This window comes from Pundamilia nyererei, unplaced genomic scaffold (genome assembly GCF_000239375.1).
Source record: "Pundamilia nyererei isolate P.nyererei 1_Seehausen unplaced genomic scaffold, PunNye1.0 scaffold00032, whole genome shotgun sequence".
NCBI classification, from domain to species: Eukaryota; Metazoa; Chordata; class Actinopteri; order Cichliformes; family Cichlidae; genus Pundamilia; species Pundamilia nyererei.
The window spans coordinates 2,504,092-2,518,955 of record NW_005187433.1 but is presented as its reverse complement, the minus strand read 5'-3'; the positions used below and the strand labels follow the sequence as shown (position 1 = coordinate 2,518,955).

Below are 14,864 nucleotides of genomic sequence, written 5' to 3'. Positions count from 1 at the left end.
CTTTTCCTGGACAAATACCTTATTTTATGTAAAATGTTAACTCTAACTAACAACACAAAGGAACATATTTACCGTTAAACATGCATATCATTACCAAAATCCCAAACTTAAGCAAAAATTTCATTTTAGTAGCAATACTTAAGAGATTTTATATTCTTAGTAGACTCCCGTACACTTTCTCTGGCATCACAGATTCATGTTTTAGTGACAGTTTTAAAAGGTGGATCATTATAAATGATTATATAAGTATCTGCAACACCACATTGGAACATTTTGCCCTTTGCAACACTGTATAGCTCCTGGATGTTTTTAACAGTCCCCTCCAATTCCGCCTCCTCCTCTTTTTTCTTCTCGAGCGGACGTCACCAGAGACATAACTATTACCCCGGCAGCTAAAAACAGGTCAAGTGTTGCTCCGTGATGTTGGCTGCAGTCCCAAGGAGAGGAAAAGGTGGTGAGATGGAGGGCAGCGATATGGGAGCAGTAGAAAGTGTTTAAAAGACAGAGTGAGTACATGTCACAGAGAGAGCGAGGGGGGAGTCTAGAGAGCAATGCTTTTACTCAACTGTGTTCCCGGCCTGCAACTCCCCTGTTTCCTCTCTGGCTCTCCCACTCTCCCTCTCACATTACGACCGGAACATCATGGAACGACACTTTGATTTTGAAATCATAATGACAGTCACAACAGGATAGTGAGTCTTAAAATAGTCTCCATGCACAGTAGCCTACGATTTTCAAGGTCAAGGTATTGCCTATGCAAAGACTAAAAGCAGCAGGGCAGATTGGTTTAATTAATTCCTATCCACACATCAGAGTGATCATTTCAGTTCAATTTTGTTGATGCCAGAGGTCACAGGAGGATGGCCAGATTGATTCGTGCTGATAGGAAGGCAACAATAGCCCAAATACCCATTTGTTCCAACCAATGTATGCTGAATGCACAACACATGGGACCTTAAAGCAGATGGGCTACAGCGGCAGAAGACCACACTGTGTGTCACTCCTGTCAGCTAAGAACTGGAAATTGAGGCTACAGTTCACACTGGCTCACCAAAACTGGGCAACAGATGACTGGAACAATGTTGCCTGGTCTGATAAGTCTTGATTTCTGATGCAATATTCAGATGGTATGGTTCAAATCTGCCATAATATACATGAAAGCATGGACCTATCCTGCATTGTATTAATGGTTCAGGCTGCTGGTAGTCATGTAGTGGGATGTGGGGGATGTTTTCTTGGAACATTTTGGCCCCTTAGTACCAAATGAGCATTGTTTAAGCACCACAGCCTGCTTCCAACAGGATAAGACATCATGTCACAAAGCTCAAATCATCTCAGACTGGTTTCTTGAATATGACAATGAGTTCACTGTACTCCTCCGCAGTCACCAGATGTCAGTTTTATAGAGCACCTTTGGGATGGGGAGGTGTGAGGAGATTCGCATCATGGATGTGCAGCTGACAAATCTGCAGCAGCTGTGTGATATTGTCATTTCAGTATAGACAACAATCTCAGAGGAAGGCTGCAAACCACCTTATGGAATCTGGGCCACTAAGAATTAAGGCTAAAAGGGCATTTAAACCAGTCACAGGAAGATGTACTTAATGAAGTGGCCAGTGGGCTTATTTGTAGTACACAGACATTGCAGACCTTTGGCTTTCTAGCTTTTTAGTTTGTTGAAGAATTTGAAGAAATACGACTACATGCTTTCCAAATCTCTTCCCACAAGTTGGACTGGAATGATGGCAGGGTCACGTCAAGAGTAGGGCCTGGCCTTGGATAAGCCCCTCCACCAATGCCAATAAACTAGAATACTGTTAACCTTACAATGCGCAACTCTACTGGTCGAGAGCATGGGTAGGACCAGTAGTGAGTGTCACTGACTAAATTTGTTTGAGTAAAAGTACTAAAGTAGAGATTTAATATAGCTTATTTAAATATATCTATTTTATGCTTACTCCTAATTCTACTACACATTTGAAAGCAAATGTTATACTTTGTACTCTGTACCATTCATTTGAAAGCTTTAGGCACTTATTGTTTTGCAGATTTTAAAATATAATTCTGCTTTGGTTCTGTATTAGTATAAAGATACCCAGCAGTCTATAAGAAATTACAATCTCCAGCAGTTACCTTAGAGTGAGTACATTTACTTTAGATACTAATAATATTTAATAAATAATATAATCACATTCTGAATAAAGTTGGGGGGCTATGCCACAGGGCAGTTAGTAGGTCTGGGCCTGAATTCTTCTGAACGTCGAATCATCAGCAGAGCTCCTTTTTCATTTCATAACCATAACATATTAACTTGTGGACATGCCATTTAGAGTCAGGAAAAGGTGAGTCAATACCATGGAACTTGGCTTTTTGACATATTTGCACATGTATTTGCATATTTGCAAATCCATGTTTTGTGCTTTTGTTGACGGAGTGAAAAAGTCTGGCCGCAGTTACAGTAGACGGCTTTTCAGAGGAACCTTAAACCATCTGTGAATTGGTCGGGGTTTGGAGTTGCTTCGCTGCCTCAGGCACAACGCAGCTTGCAGTTATTGATCAACAATGAGTTGTGCATCATGTGAAAGATTACTTGAAGATAAGGTGAGGACATCTGCCTGACAGTGAACCTGAATCAGAAGTGGACCTTTTGGCTCATATTCCTTCTTGAAAATTAGCAGAGAGTTACGTCCCGGTCAAAGCTTACATCTGAATCCCACTGACACTTTATGGAGTGATTTGAAACAGACATAAAAGACAAAAAAGCCCTCAAAACATCATTGAACTGAAGGAATTTTGCATGGGAGCAAATCAGAGACTGGTTGAATATTCCATCTGTAAATATTGAGTATACATATCAAGAAATGTCCAAATATGTCAAAAAAGCAAAAAGGTTTTCTACTGGACGTGCTAACTTTTTCTGCGTAGCTTGAACTAGTTAGATTACTTCTACACATGTTCAGCATAAAAGCTAAATATGAGCTTTTCCTCTTAATTAAAGAAAACATAATACAGGCACAATTTTAAATTCATACAGCTAAATCCTCTCATGAAGGCTTTCATTCTTTGAGCAACCTGAAACTACCACCTCAGTGTCTATCAGACACAGACTGGGATATTATATGAACAATTTTCTGTAATAAATGATGATATACTTGTATCTGCTCCTGAGGCCTCCCAGGGTGAATTCGAGCGGCAGTGCAAGGTTTAGCAGCAAAGGGAAGATAAATGAGACAATTAAACAGGGCTCGATGGCACCTCTGTGACTAAAGGCTTTTCCTTCCTGCCTGCTTAAGTACAGACAAACAATAGTAAGCAGCAAAGGACAGTGTGTCCAACACTGACGGGCACACACTTAGGTGTTTATGTGCATGAGAGTGTGACTTCTCAGGTTTGCTGTAGGAATTCAGTCAGCAAACAGGCAAAGACCTGTAGACACCTAACAACACTGTGGCTGTACTGAAACATATCATCAGTAATGTATCAATTGATAATTTCTTACACATAGTATTACTGTGACAGAGCTCAGTCTTATCATTTTGTACTGAAGAACATTTGTTATTTTTGAATTCATCCAGAAGTTTGTTTTCAGTCTTTTCAAATATTATAAATAAAGCACCGAGAAATTCTATACTGAAAACAAGAGCATCTTTTTTTAAAATAAATAAATAAATAAAAGTCAGCAAGTTCAAGACAGATCTGCTTTAGTTCTGCTTTTGAAAATGGTTAGTTTCAGTTTAATTTTTTATTAGTTTCACTATTAGTTTTTAGGGTTTTTTATTATTATTGCAGTGTGGTTGGTATTTGTCATCAGCAGAAGCTTCAGAACAGTTTAATATTTCAGCTGGTTTTATATTATTTCTGATAGTTTATTCTTATTCTATTTTTTCTCATTTTAATTACTATGACACCCAATAAACATCTACTACATAATGTTATCAAATCGTGTGTAGGCCATTTGTAGATGTTGGGTTTCTTGTATTTACTTCCTGTTGTGCACCTCGCTGCAGGCCAAGAGCTCACTGGAAGTGGACAGATGGACAGTGAACAGTGGTGTAGTAGTTAGCCCTGCTCATTAAAACTGACCTCAGGCTTTGTTTTATCATCTGGATGCACTGTCCTCCCCCAGTCCTGTCTGCCATGTGACTGATGTGACTGCCTGGTCCTTGATGGTGCTGTTTTTTAAAAACCCTCACAGAAGTAAACTGTTTTCAAAGCTTTGCAGCTAAGCGGCAACCGGAGAGCAAACAAAGTCAATGTTTTTTTCTCAATTTTTAGCAATTAAAGTCCTTACTAATGGCACTGCATCTGACAGGCTAGTAAATATGTTAGTTTACCTATGAATGTGCAGCCTAGAATGTACTCTATCAACCGCTATCAGCTTCAGAGTGATGCTGCCACTTGATCACGTCTTCACTGCACAGAAAGCCAATTTACGACCCTGACTTTTTCTCTATAGATCCACACTGTTGTTGCAGCGTGTGGTTTGGCATTTTCTTGGTCCTATAAGCAATGCATTACCTGAAAAATACGCTGAACCATTTTTGGCACCTCCACAGACGTTCTTGTTATCTGTGGCATGTGCACTGATCCATCCCCGCACCTCTCAGATGTTGAGTTTTGAACTGTCATAGCTGAAAATGGGTGCTTTTGGATAATCTTTATGTATGTATTATCTTTGCAAGTGGCAACTTTTGCAAAAAAGCAAAAAACTTGTTCAGCTTTCTTCTACTCGAACTTTAGCATTTAGCTAACTCGGGCCTGTACAGTCTGAGATGTGAGATGTGTTTTTTGCAGTTTCTCTGAGTGTTGCATTGCCTGACCTTGGGGTGAATCTGCTGGGATGTCCACTCCTGGGAAGACTGGAAACTGTCGACGTAGAATGATGGACTTAAAAATGTATGGAAAAGGCTTAATAACCCTTCCCAGATTGATGGGCAGCAACGGTTTTTTCTCTGAGATCAATTATTTCTGAGATCATTGCTGATGTCTTTCCTTCTTGGCATTGTGCTATCAAATACCTGAATTTTCCATGTCTTTCATAGAGGTGCTGATGCTCAATTAATCACTTGCACTTGATTAGAGTCCTATGAAAGCAGTAAGGGGCTAATTCGTTTTTTCACACACTGCTTCTGTTTTTGGTTTCTGTTATTGAAATAATGACACTGGTAATGTGTCATGTGTTGTTAATTTTAGAACCTGCTAACGACCAGCTGATCTTTATTATGTCCTGTTACATAAAATCTTGGGATTGAAAGAGGGTATACTTTCTTTGTTACCATGTACTCAGTTGCAAGATGTTTCAACAGACCTATTTTTTTAAATATTAAATGGCCTTCGAGCCTTTTAGTTTCTCTGTGCCAGCTTTAGTGAAATATTTTTGCAGCACCATATTCAAAATAAGAAAGAAAACTCTTAGTTTTGACACTGCTTATATTGCATTTCAATAAAATACTGAGTTTAAATGGTTCGCATATTTTCACATTCTCGGGTCAAATCTTATCATCTGACCATTTTATAATACATAACATGTCAGAGACAATGGAAACACTCTGTCTTTGGACAACAATAAGCCCTTAGTTTTAACTCTACAATCTGTGGATGTGATCTATCTGTTAGGACCTCCTTCACTCCAGTGTGCATGACAAACAGTGTACATTGTACTGCAAGATCCTTTCTACATAATGAACACTAGAGCTTTCACCTACTTCTGGATGAACTGAATGAACTTATCATTATCTAGCACATTCCTGAAATTCACTCAATGCTGAATTCACAAAAACAGCTTAGAAGATCATTGTTTAAACTAGACCTAATTTTTAAATCACGTTTTAAAATATGATTATGTGGGCAACAAGACAGAGTGGTATGCAATAAAACTGCAGATATCTCAATAAGGCAAGTTAAAGGGTGCACAAAGGTTGAATGACGAGAGAATTTCACCAATTTATTTTTCAGGCTATGAACATTTATTTCTGTACAGACGGAAACATCAAGAAAATGACAAGTCTCTCTAAGTATATTTTCTACCATAATGACGTAAATTTAAAATAAGCCAGTGAAAGAATCTTTAGACTAACTGAGCATACTCTGAAAAATAAACTGCTGGACTCAAACAGGGAGCATTTTACCCAGCGCACTTGAACACTTTAGTCTGCCAGTATCTCGCCGGTGTTTTAAACTAGAAGCAGAAAGTGGACGGTTAAATGACGAGGAAAAAAAAGCTCCAATAAATAAAACAGAGCCATATGTCCTTATGCATAAGAGGATACACTCTAAGTCGCTTTTGCCTGTCATAAACTGCGAGTAGGAGCGTCAGCTAATGGACAAGTGCAGGCAGAAGAGTGAGTCATACCAGTCTGCTCACAAGAACCTCATTTTCTGCCAGATCCTGTGTGATGTATGTCTGCAAGTGTGTGCGTTAGAGAGAAACAGTGAAAAACACGGAGACGAGCAACATGCATGGCGGCAGCTTAGCCGAGTGCGTGCGAGAGAGAGAGAGAGAGGAGTGCAGCAAAGAGAACAGTAGGTTTGTTGAGCAGCTCCCACAGGACAAGAACATCTTTCCGAGACGTGCTTTTAGCTGATTATGCAGACAGCGCAGCTTACATTCCACATGTTAGACAGCTTAGGTGTTACTTCACTGACAAATCTTTATTGGAACAAAACAAAACAAAAAAACAGAAAAAAGAGTGCTCTTGCAGCACCTCCAACACTTCATAAATTACAACATTAATAACTTGTTTTTAAATTGGGACATTTTAACTGTAACTGTATGTATTTTTAATACACTTCAAAATGCTTTTAAAAATACTGGCCTGTAAACAGTCTTTTCCCTGTCACCTTTTTTTGCTTGACGACCTCTTAGAACCATCCTTTGGAAAATCACTGCACAGTAAAACCTAAAATCTTGAGGTCAGAAAAATAAATACTAATATTTACTAATATAATGCATAAAAATACTACAAGAATTAAATTTTAAAGTTTTTTTCAGCCAATAAGATAACATTCAGATATTCAGAACATTGCATGAATCCTCTGTCAAACCTTACGATAACATAAAAACACTACTAAAGGCAAAATGCAAGTAACAACAAGGTATCTAAGTGATACAGCACAAGATGATGCAAGTATACTTCAGCTGCACATTAATAAATATGACATTAAACTGATTCTTATAAATGTAGGAGGCACAGAATCGTTTCCATTTATGACTCAAATCATTCATGGTGCTTAAAATTCAGACGCGTGCTCTGAATTGCCTTCTGGCGTCATTTACATGGAATTCAGATGGCGTGCCAAGTGAACGCTTTCAAAAATAACCAGGTTAGTGTGTGTATGTGTGCGCGTGTGAGACTTGCATACTAAAAGGAGGCAAGTCGGTATGACGAACTGTTGCTAAGCACTGTTGGTTGCTAGGTGGTGGTGGTGGGGGAGACAGGTTTGCAGTCAGTGATGGAATCTGAGGGTTTACCTCGATTTTCATCCGTGCACGTGTCCCCCTGGATGGATTTTTATTTTTTGGAGCTTTTTCACATTCTGCTCTCATATATACAAACACATAAATGAGCACAAGGGAATTTTAAGCAAGAGGCAATGTTCATATAAAGATTTTCTCGTCAAAAATCTGGTCAATGTTTTTAAAATGTTGCATATTACTCATTAAAAAAGGCAGAACACAAACATCCGTTTGGCAGTTTCAGAGTCAACAACTGAAGAATGACTCATTTATCTCGTCTCCCATTGCAGTCATCAAGGAAAGCTGCAGAATATCTGGCAGAGGAACAGACAGAGGGAAAACCAGCACTCTCTCCGGCTTTCCCCGGGATGATTACTGTATTATATACAGCGGGGGAAAGCCTCACAGTTTGCTGGCTTCCCTCGGCGTGTCTTAAGATATTCTCCAGCGTTTTCTGCACAGGCATGTGTGACTTTTAGTAGAGTTTTTAGGTGCATCATGGAGCATACTGTGCATCCCTAGCTGGTGTCACTTCTGCCAGATAGGGTGTGATCCCGCTGGGTAAAGGTGACGGTGGGGGGGTTGGCAGGGCGAGACACGGGCAGCCATTTGTACTCGAGGTTCTGCACTGGAGGGTCCAAACACCAGTCAAAGTTGTTTAACAGGTACACGCACGCTTCCTGGCAGCGAAACACAAAAATACTGTTTTCTGGTTGTGCTTGCTCCATTTTACATAAACGAAACTTATGTAGAGTGAAGAGCTACATGGGTGTAAGTGACAATTTTCTATTTTAAAGCCGAGCGAAAACAAAATGTTAAAACTGAAGGCACTTGGCAGACCTAGAGCATCCACCAACGCTGAATAAGTCTCCAACTTGCAAAGCTACAGCCTCCACATCACTTCAAGCCTGTTTTTGTGTGTTCCTTTCCAGGTTTGAAAATAGCAATGCAACAACTTTATCAGGCAAGCTGTAATGGAACATTTGGTCCTTTAGACCTGGAATCAACAATGCTTACATTCAGACACAAAATCGTACAGTTAGAAACACATTTTCCTTTGAGCAACACAGAAATTTGCATAATTTGAGGAGAAGACCTTTATTTCATTCCATATCATTTCTCTCAGTGTCACTCCTTTGTATTCCCTTCTCTTTCACTCATTCAATATATTGTTCTAGTCATCATTCTGTTTTATATATAACTATTATTCCATTCTATTACTCTATTTTAATATTTTCCAAATAACTCTATTCTATTTTGTTTAATTACTTTTTGTGCTATTTGTATTATTTTCTATTTTACTGTATTTCAATTTTCACTTCTGTTCAGTTCGTCTAGATTCTTTGCTTTCCCTCCAATACCCCATCATTCTATTGTATTATATTTGTTGTATTTATTCTATTCTATTTCATTACTTTCTATTTTATTATGTTTTTTCTACTGTGTTTCATAGCATTTCACATAATTCTATTCTCTTGTATTCAATTCTATTACTTTTTTCATGTAATTATATATATTCCTATTTAATCTATTTTATTCTATTCTACTCTATAATGTCTATTTTCTTCTATTCCACATAATTCTACATTCTATTCTATTATTGCCAGTCTATTATTCTATATTATCCTATATTATGAAGCATTACTTTCCATTCTCTATTCTATTTCATTTTCCCCATACATATAATATTCTATTCTATTTTATTCTAGTGAGAGCACTGAGAGCTCAGAACTGGTGATGTCATAGACAACACTCCTTACCGGCTTATCCTCAGCCATGGACCTGTCTAACCAACACATATTTCCCCTGCGTCTCTCCACTTTATGAATGAAGATTTTCCTTGTGAGGGGGAGGATGAATGAACGGGGAAGGATCAAGGGAGTAACGGAGAGGAGAGGGAATGAAGGGAGAATTATGAGAGGGGGGTGGGTAGCGAGGACGACAGGGGGAAGGATGAAGTGAGGCGATGAGTCACATCTCTGACCTAGATCCCTGCAGTCTACTTTTTACTCTGGTCATGCCCTCATCCTTCTGTGTGTGTGTGTGTGTGTGTGTGTGTGTGTGTGTGTGTGTGTGTGTGTGTGTGTGTGTGCAAATGGTCACCCTGCTGAAAGCCAAGCAGATGTACTTTAATCTGCCGGTCTGATCTTTTCTGTAATTAAACACGGTAAGAGACGTAATCAAACACATGCATCATTAAAGCAAAGCAGATAGCTCTGTTATAAATGTATCATAATTAACTATTTAAAGACAGGATTAACAACTTAAAAACTGAGATAAGGGAAGATTCTGTTTGAGCAGCATAATAAAAGCAGTAAAAATATAGTGTACATTTGTGTTGTGAAGCAGCATCAAACACTGTTTCAGTCCTCTCTAAACTAAGAGGCAACGCTGTTGATGGATGCCAGTCTGTATCATTTAATTTAGAATGTACTTAAAAATATCCAGTAAAGTCAAATAAAAGAAATTTTATTAAAACTGTACACATCAAAAGTAGAATAATTTTTATAAATGTAAATTAAATATATAAAAGTGTAAATAGTAAAACAGGAAGAGAACACCTGTGCGATCTATTCCGAGCTCTACATCTATACAGCTTTAATAAACTACATCATTTCTTAAGCATCTGCATTTAACACTTTTTCATTTTTTAAAGTATCAGAGAGGTGGTAATTCTACTTTGTGTATTCACTACTGTGGCCAAATATATCGATATCTCCAGAGACAGAGACAAATCATGACAATCGTAAATAATCCAAAACAAGCAACTGATTATCTATGATGAGTAATCCAATTTGAAACAATAACTGTCCTGCTGAAGAGGGACAATAGCCGAACGAGGAGAGACATTAAACTGCTTTGAACTACACCTGAGCTCCACTCAATCACACCCAACATTTTCAGTGACTCATAAGTGTGAGTGCAGGGTTGAGTCATCCCTCACTGTTGCATTTTAGATAGCGTGCATTAACACCCCCATGTATCTTGCTGTTTTTACTGTTAAATAATCTGAGAACAAAAACATATAAATGATGTCTTAGTGCAGTGGTTCCCAATCTTTTTTTGCTGGGCCCCCCTTTGTTTTACAAGAAAAATGTTTGCACATCCTCCAACCACACACACCCATATTTTGCTCCATTGTGTTTTTTTTTCACACCTCAAACATTTAGTAAACAATTAAACAAATACAAGTAATCTGCAATAAATTACAGGTAGTAATAAAATAAACTACTAACTCTTTTAGGCTACGTCCGGACCTACACGGGTATTTTTGAAAATCACCGAAAATGGAGATTTTTTAAAACTCATTTTTTTGCTTTTACGTGTGGACGAGGAATACAGAGTTCGTCACGCAACATCAAAGGTTTTACACGCTTACATTTACACACGCAGTTACTGTCCCTCCATTTAGAAAGGCAGAGTCACGGTGTAATTATTTTACATGTAGTTTTTTTTTTTCATGTGTAATAATATTCAACGTTGCTATCAATGCATTTTTCAAAAAATGCCTCTCTGTGCAAAATGGGTTTAAAAATATAAACAACTTTAGGATACTGTTAGTCCGTGATTTGAACAGCCCAGCGCTGCTCGAGACACAGGGAAAACCAATTCTGCAGGGAGACCTACCTCGGCACTTGTGCAGGTGAAACCAAAGGGAAGACCTGATTCACCATATTTTCTAGTCTTTGGCTTAGAATGAAGTTGGTTTGGAAGCATATTCAGCGATGCTTCATCTCCTGCTTTGCGTTTCTGTGAGCGCCCCCGTGCTAGCAATGTCTTTCAGTGAAGAAAACAGGACAGTTCTTGACCTTGGGAGACTGCTGCCCACTGGCTAACAATAAAATGCAAAATATGAGCCCTGTCACCCATCCAAAGATTTTTCTTTTTTTCAGAAATGTGCTTGCTCTTTTAGATGTTTACTGGCAAAGTCTATTATTTTTGTTTGTTGGTTGGTTATAGACTTTGACAATGATGCACCTGCCTCCTCAAGAGCAGCGGTCCAAACCCCCGGGCCATGGACCGGTACTGGTCCGTGAGTCGTTTGGTACTGGGCCGTGAGAGCTGAGGCTCGGGTGTGAAATTTATGGTTTTCATGTTTTTTACCATTAACTCGGTTTCCCTGGATCTTTTCCTGTGTTGCAGTTGTGTGTCTTATTTTGAAAGAAATATTTACGTGTTACCATTGCGACCAGAAAGCATTAAGGGGCAGAGAGGAGGATGTTACTCTTAATGTTGTTGGCACATTTCAGGAGGACGCTGCTAATAAAGTTACACAATTACACAGTGAATTCGCATTTATTATTATAGTTACAAAATACCACCGTTTTTGTCTTGGTGATATCATTTTATTTTGTTGTATTTATCCGCGACACCTTAAAGGCTGGCCCATGAAAATATTGTCTGACATTAAACTGGTCCATGGCACAAAAAGGTTGGGGACCGCTGCCCAAGAGGGTTCCTCACTTGGTGAGGTGTTGTGAAGCAGTTTTTCTCAACCATGAAAATAATTCTGTGATCATTCACATCAGTTGTCTTCTGTGGTCTTTCACTGAAGCAGTTTTTCTTTTTTGGTTTTTAGCCACTCCTGAAATTTTTGCTATCACTTTGATACGTTTGCTTTTCATCCTTTACTTGCATTCGATATATTTTTAGATTTTATATTGCCAGTACCAGCAAAAAGCTACCAAATGCAAGTTAAACAACTCCAAGGCTCAAATGTCCATGAAAATGCCGATCAGTCAATTGCACAATAAGTTTTCAGCCTCTGAAAATGGGCGATTATATCTATAAAGAATTTCCCCTAGGGATCAATAAAGTATTCTGATTCTGATTCTATAAAAATCGCTGTAATTTCTAAACAGTTAATGCAATACTTACTTTAAACCCCTTGAAATAAAGCTGAAAGCCTGCACATCAATTACATCCTGATTATTTAATTAAAAATAAACTGAGTAGGTGAACTAGTTTAACTAATTAGTTTTAGTAGATTTTAGTCTAAGTAGATTTATTAGCCAACTACATTTTGTACAGATATAGTTAAATACTAATCACACATATATGCTCTGCTTTTCCTGGTTGTGTGGGAGATATTCCTGTGTGTCCTTCATTGCGGTAATGTTAGCATCTGAGTACCTCTTTTGAGGAGGTTTAGAAAAAACTGAAACACTGTTCTAACAGTGCTCTGAGAATCCAGACTGAGTTATTACAGTCACACTAATATATGACAGAGCAATACAAGAACAAAAACGCTCCTTTACTTCAAAGTCTTGTACACAAGCAAGCGTTGTTGTCTTGTGAGCAAGGGGATTTTCTTTTCCTGAGGCATGCATGCATGCAGCTAGGCTTTTCATGGCCATCGAAACATTTAATTCATATTTATGAGTAATTTAACAGGACTCTTGTTTTGAAAAGAAACATTGTAATACATAAAAACTCATGGTGCTAACATTATCAAATGACCTACTGGATCAAATCTGTAGCCATTTCAACCAAATCTTTGGCAAATATGCAGAAATAAGAAGCCTGCTTTCATCTACCACAGCCTAAAAACAAAGCTGGTCACAGATAAATCTGTAAATCAGTGACAACTGACAGTCTGTAATATTTCCTGGAAATCCACTGGCTCACAGTATTTGTTGTTGACTTGGTGTCACCACTTTGACTTTCCAGTGTCAAGCTGACAACACATACGCACACGTTTATTTACGTGCCCTCCTCTTTCTAGAAGGAATGCCCCCACATGGGAAATTAAATCTCTTTGCTTCCTGTTGTCACACCTGTAACACACCTGTCTTCTTCTCATGGCTGCGTGTGTATATGCTTGTGCCCAGTATATAGGCAACGGCAGCTATGGTGAATATGCCTTTGGGGTTGTGAGGTGGTTAAAAGGGGACAGTCAGTGCCCGGATCTTTCCCTCTGGTATATCTAATAAACACACAGCCAGCCAAGCATTTCGTCATTCCCATGAGCAGTGCTCTATTTACTGAATGGTTGGGGGATGGTTTCCTTCTCTGACTGGTTTTTCCACTGTGTGTGTGTGGGCATGTGTGTTGGGGGGGTTGCACAGCCACAATCAGTTGAGCCGCAGCTGTCATCCACAGCTGGCTCGCTGTGAGCGTTTTTCCCAGTGCACTTCAGAGAAAGGTAAAGTAGTTGACCTGTTCTGCTAATGAAGCTCTGCTAACTCTGTGTTAAACTGTAGGCTATAAGAGAAAGATGCGGCCACCAGGTCTAAAAAAAACCCAAAACAATGAAGCCAATCCAGAAGTGCTGCAAACCTGGACTCTAATGTCTAATGGTCAGCCGGGGGTTGAGTTCTTTGATTACCCAAGGAAAAAGGCCAGTTACATATCAGTCAATTACCTTTCTGCTCACATGGCATGCAATCTCAGTGGACTCTTTATTGGTAACTCTGTGGGCTCAATCACTGGTTTCACGTCTTAATATATATGTCATGATGTCTATGTTGTAACTTGTGGTCCTTGCTAGTATAGGGTTGGACCGTAGCCACAGTTTCTTGTTCTTAGCAGACAGCAAAGTTCAATGTGTTGTGTGTTCAATACACATTAGTTGGAGCAAGTAGGTATTTAAGCTACTGCTACCTTTCTATCATCTTGAAGCAGTCTGGCCGGACTCTAGTCTTTTTTGGACGGTTCTCTATAAAACCTAGAGATGGTTGTGTGTGAAAATCCCAGCAGATCAGCAGTTTCTGGATTACTCAGACCAGCCCATCTGACGCCAACAACCTTACCACATTCAAAGTCACTTAAATCACCTTTCTTCCCCATTCTGATGCTCTGTCTGATCTAAGGAAGGTCATCTTGACCATGTCCAGACATTAATGAGTGTTTGAACAGGTATACCAAAATAAGTTGCCCCATGGTGTGGAGGTTTACACATTCGCTTAGCAAGCAATTCTCCTTTTGAATTGCGTCAGAAAGGAGATCCAACATAAAACTGCCAACTTTGCATGTGGAGCAACTTGCTGTGGTGACCCCTTTTCATTAAGGAGCAGCTTATCAAAGTAGCTTGATAAACTGTTATGCACAAGGTAGCATTATCCTCTGTTTCTCTGTTCTGACTCACACCTTTCATTTATGTTATATTTCCTCTAACTTTGAACAATAACAGCATCTGTCAGTTTACTAGCTTAAGCTATTACTGTAACCGCTACAAATAGCAACCTCTTTACAAATGACAGATATGGTTAGTTTAGACCCCCCTCCCCCATTTACATACACAATTAATTACAATTAAAATTATATATAAACATACAACAATAACTGAACCCTTTAATCACACTTAACACAGATGCAGTAAACAGGTTCACGCTTAGCTGTTTTTGCATTAAAGGATTGACATGAGAAGCTCGAATCAGATCTCAGTGCAGGAAAATTTAGTAAAGAT

The 14,864-nt window shown here is 38.8% G+C and overlaps 1 protein-coding gene across 2 annotated transcripts in view; it reads right to left on the bottom strand.

Annotated features, from left to right (window-relative positions):
• The window catches only part of LOC102214213 (putative cytochrome P450 120), a 48,872-nt gene that overhangs the window by 16,892 nt on the left and 17,116 nt on the right, over positions 1-14,864 (bottom strand). The window contains exon 11 of one of the 2 annotated variants that reach the window (XM_005729254.1): positions 6,928-8,136. The exons of the other annotated variant lie outside the window; for it this stretch is intronic. Within the exon in view, the coding sequence (XP_005729311.1) occupies positions 7,975-8,136 (162 nt within the window). The 3' untranslated portion in view covers positions 6,928-7,974. Of the gene's footprint in view, positions 1-6,927; positions 8,137-14,864 lie in introns of those variants that run through there. 2 annotated transcript variants of the gene reach the window in all.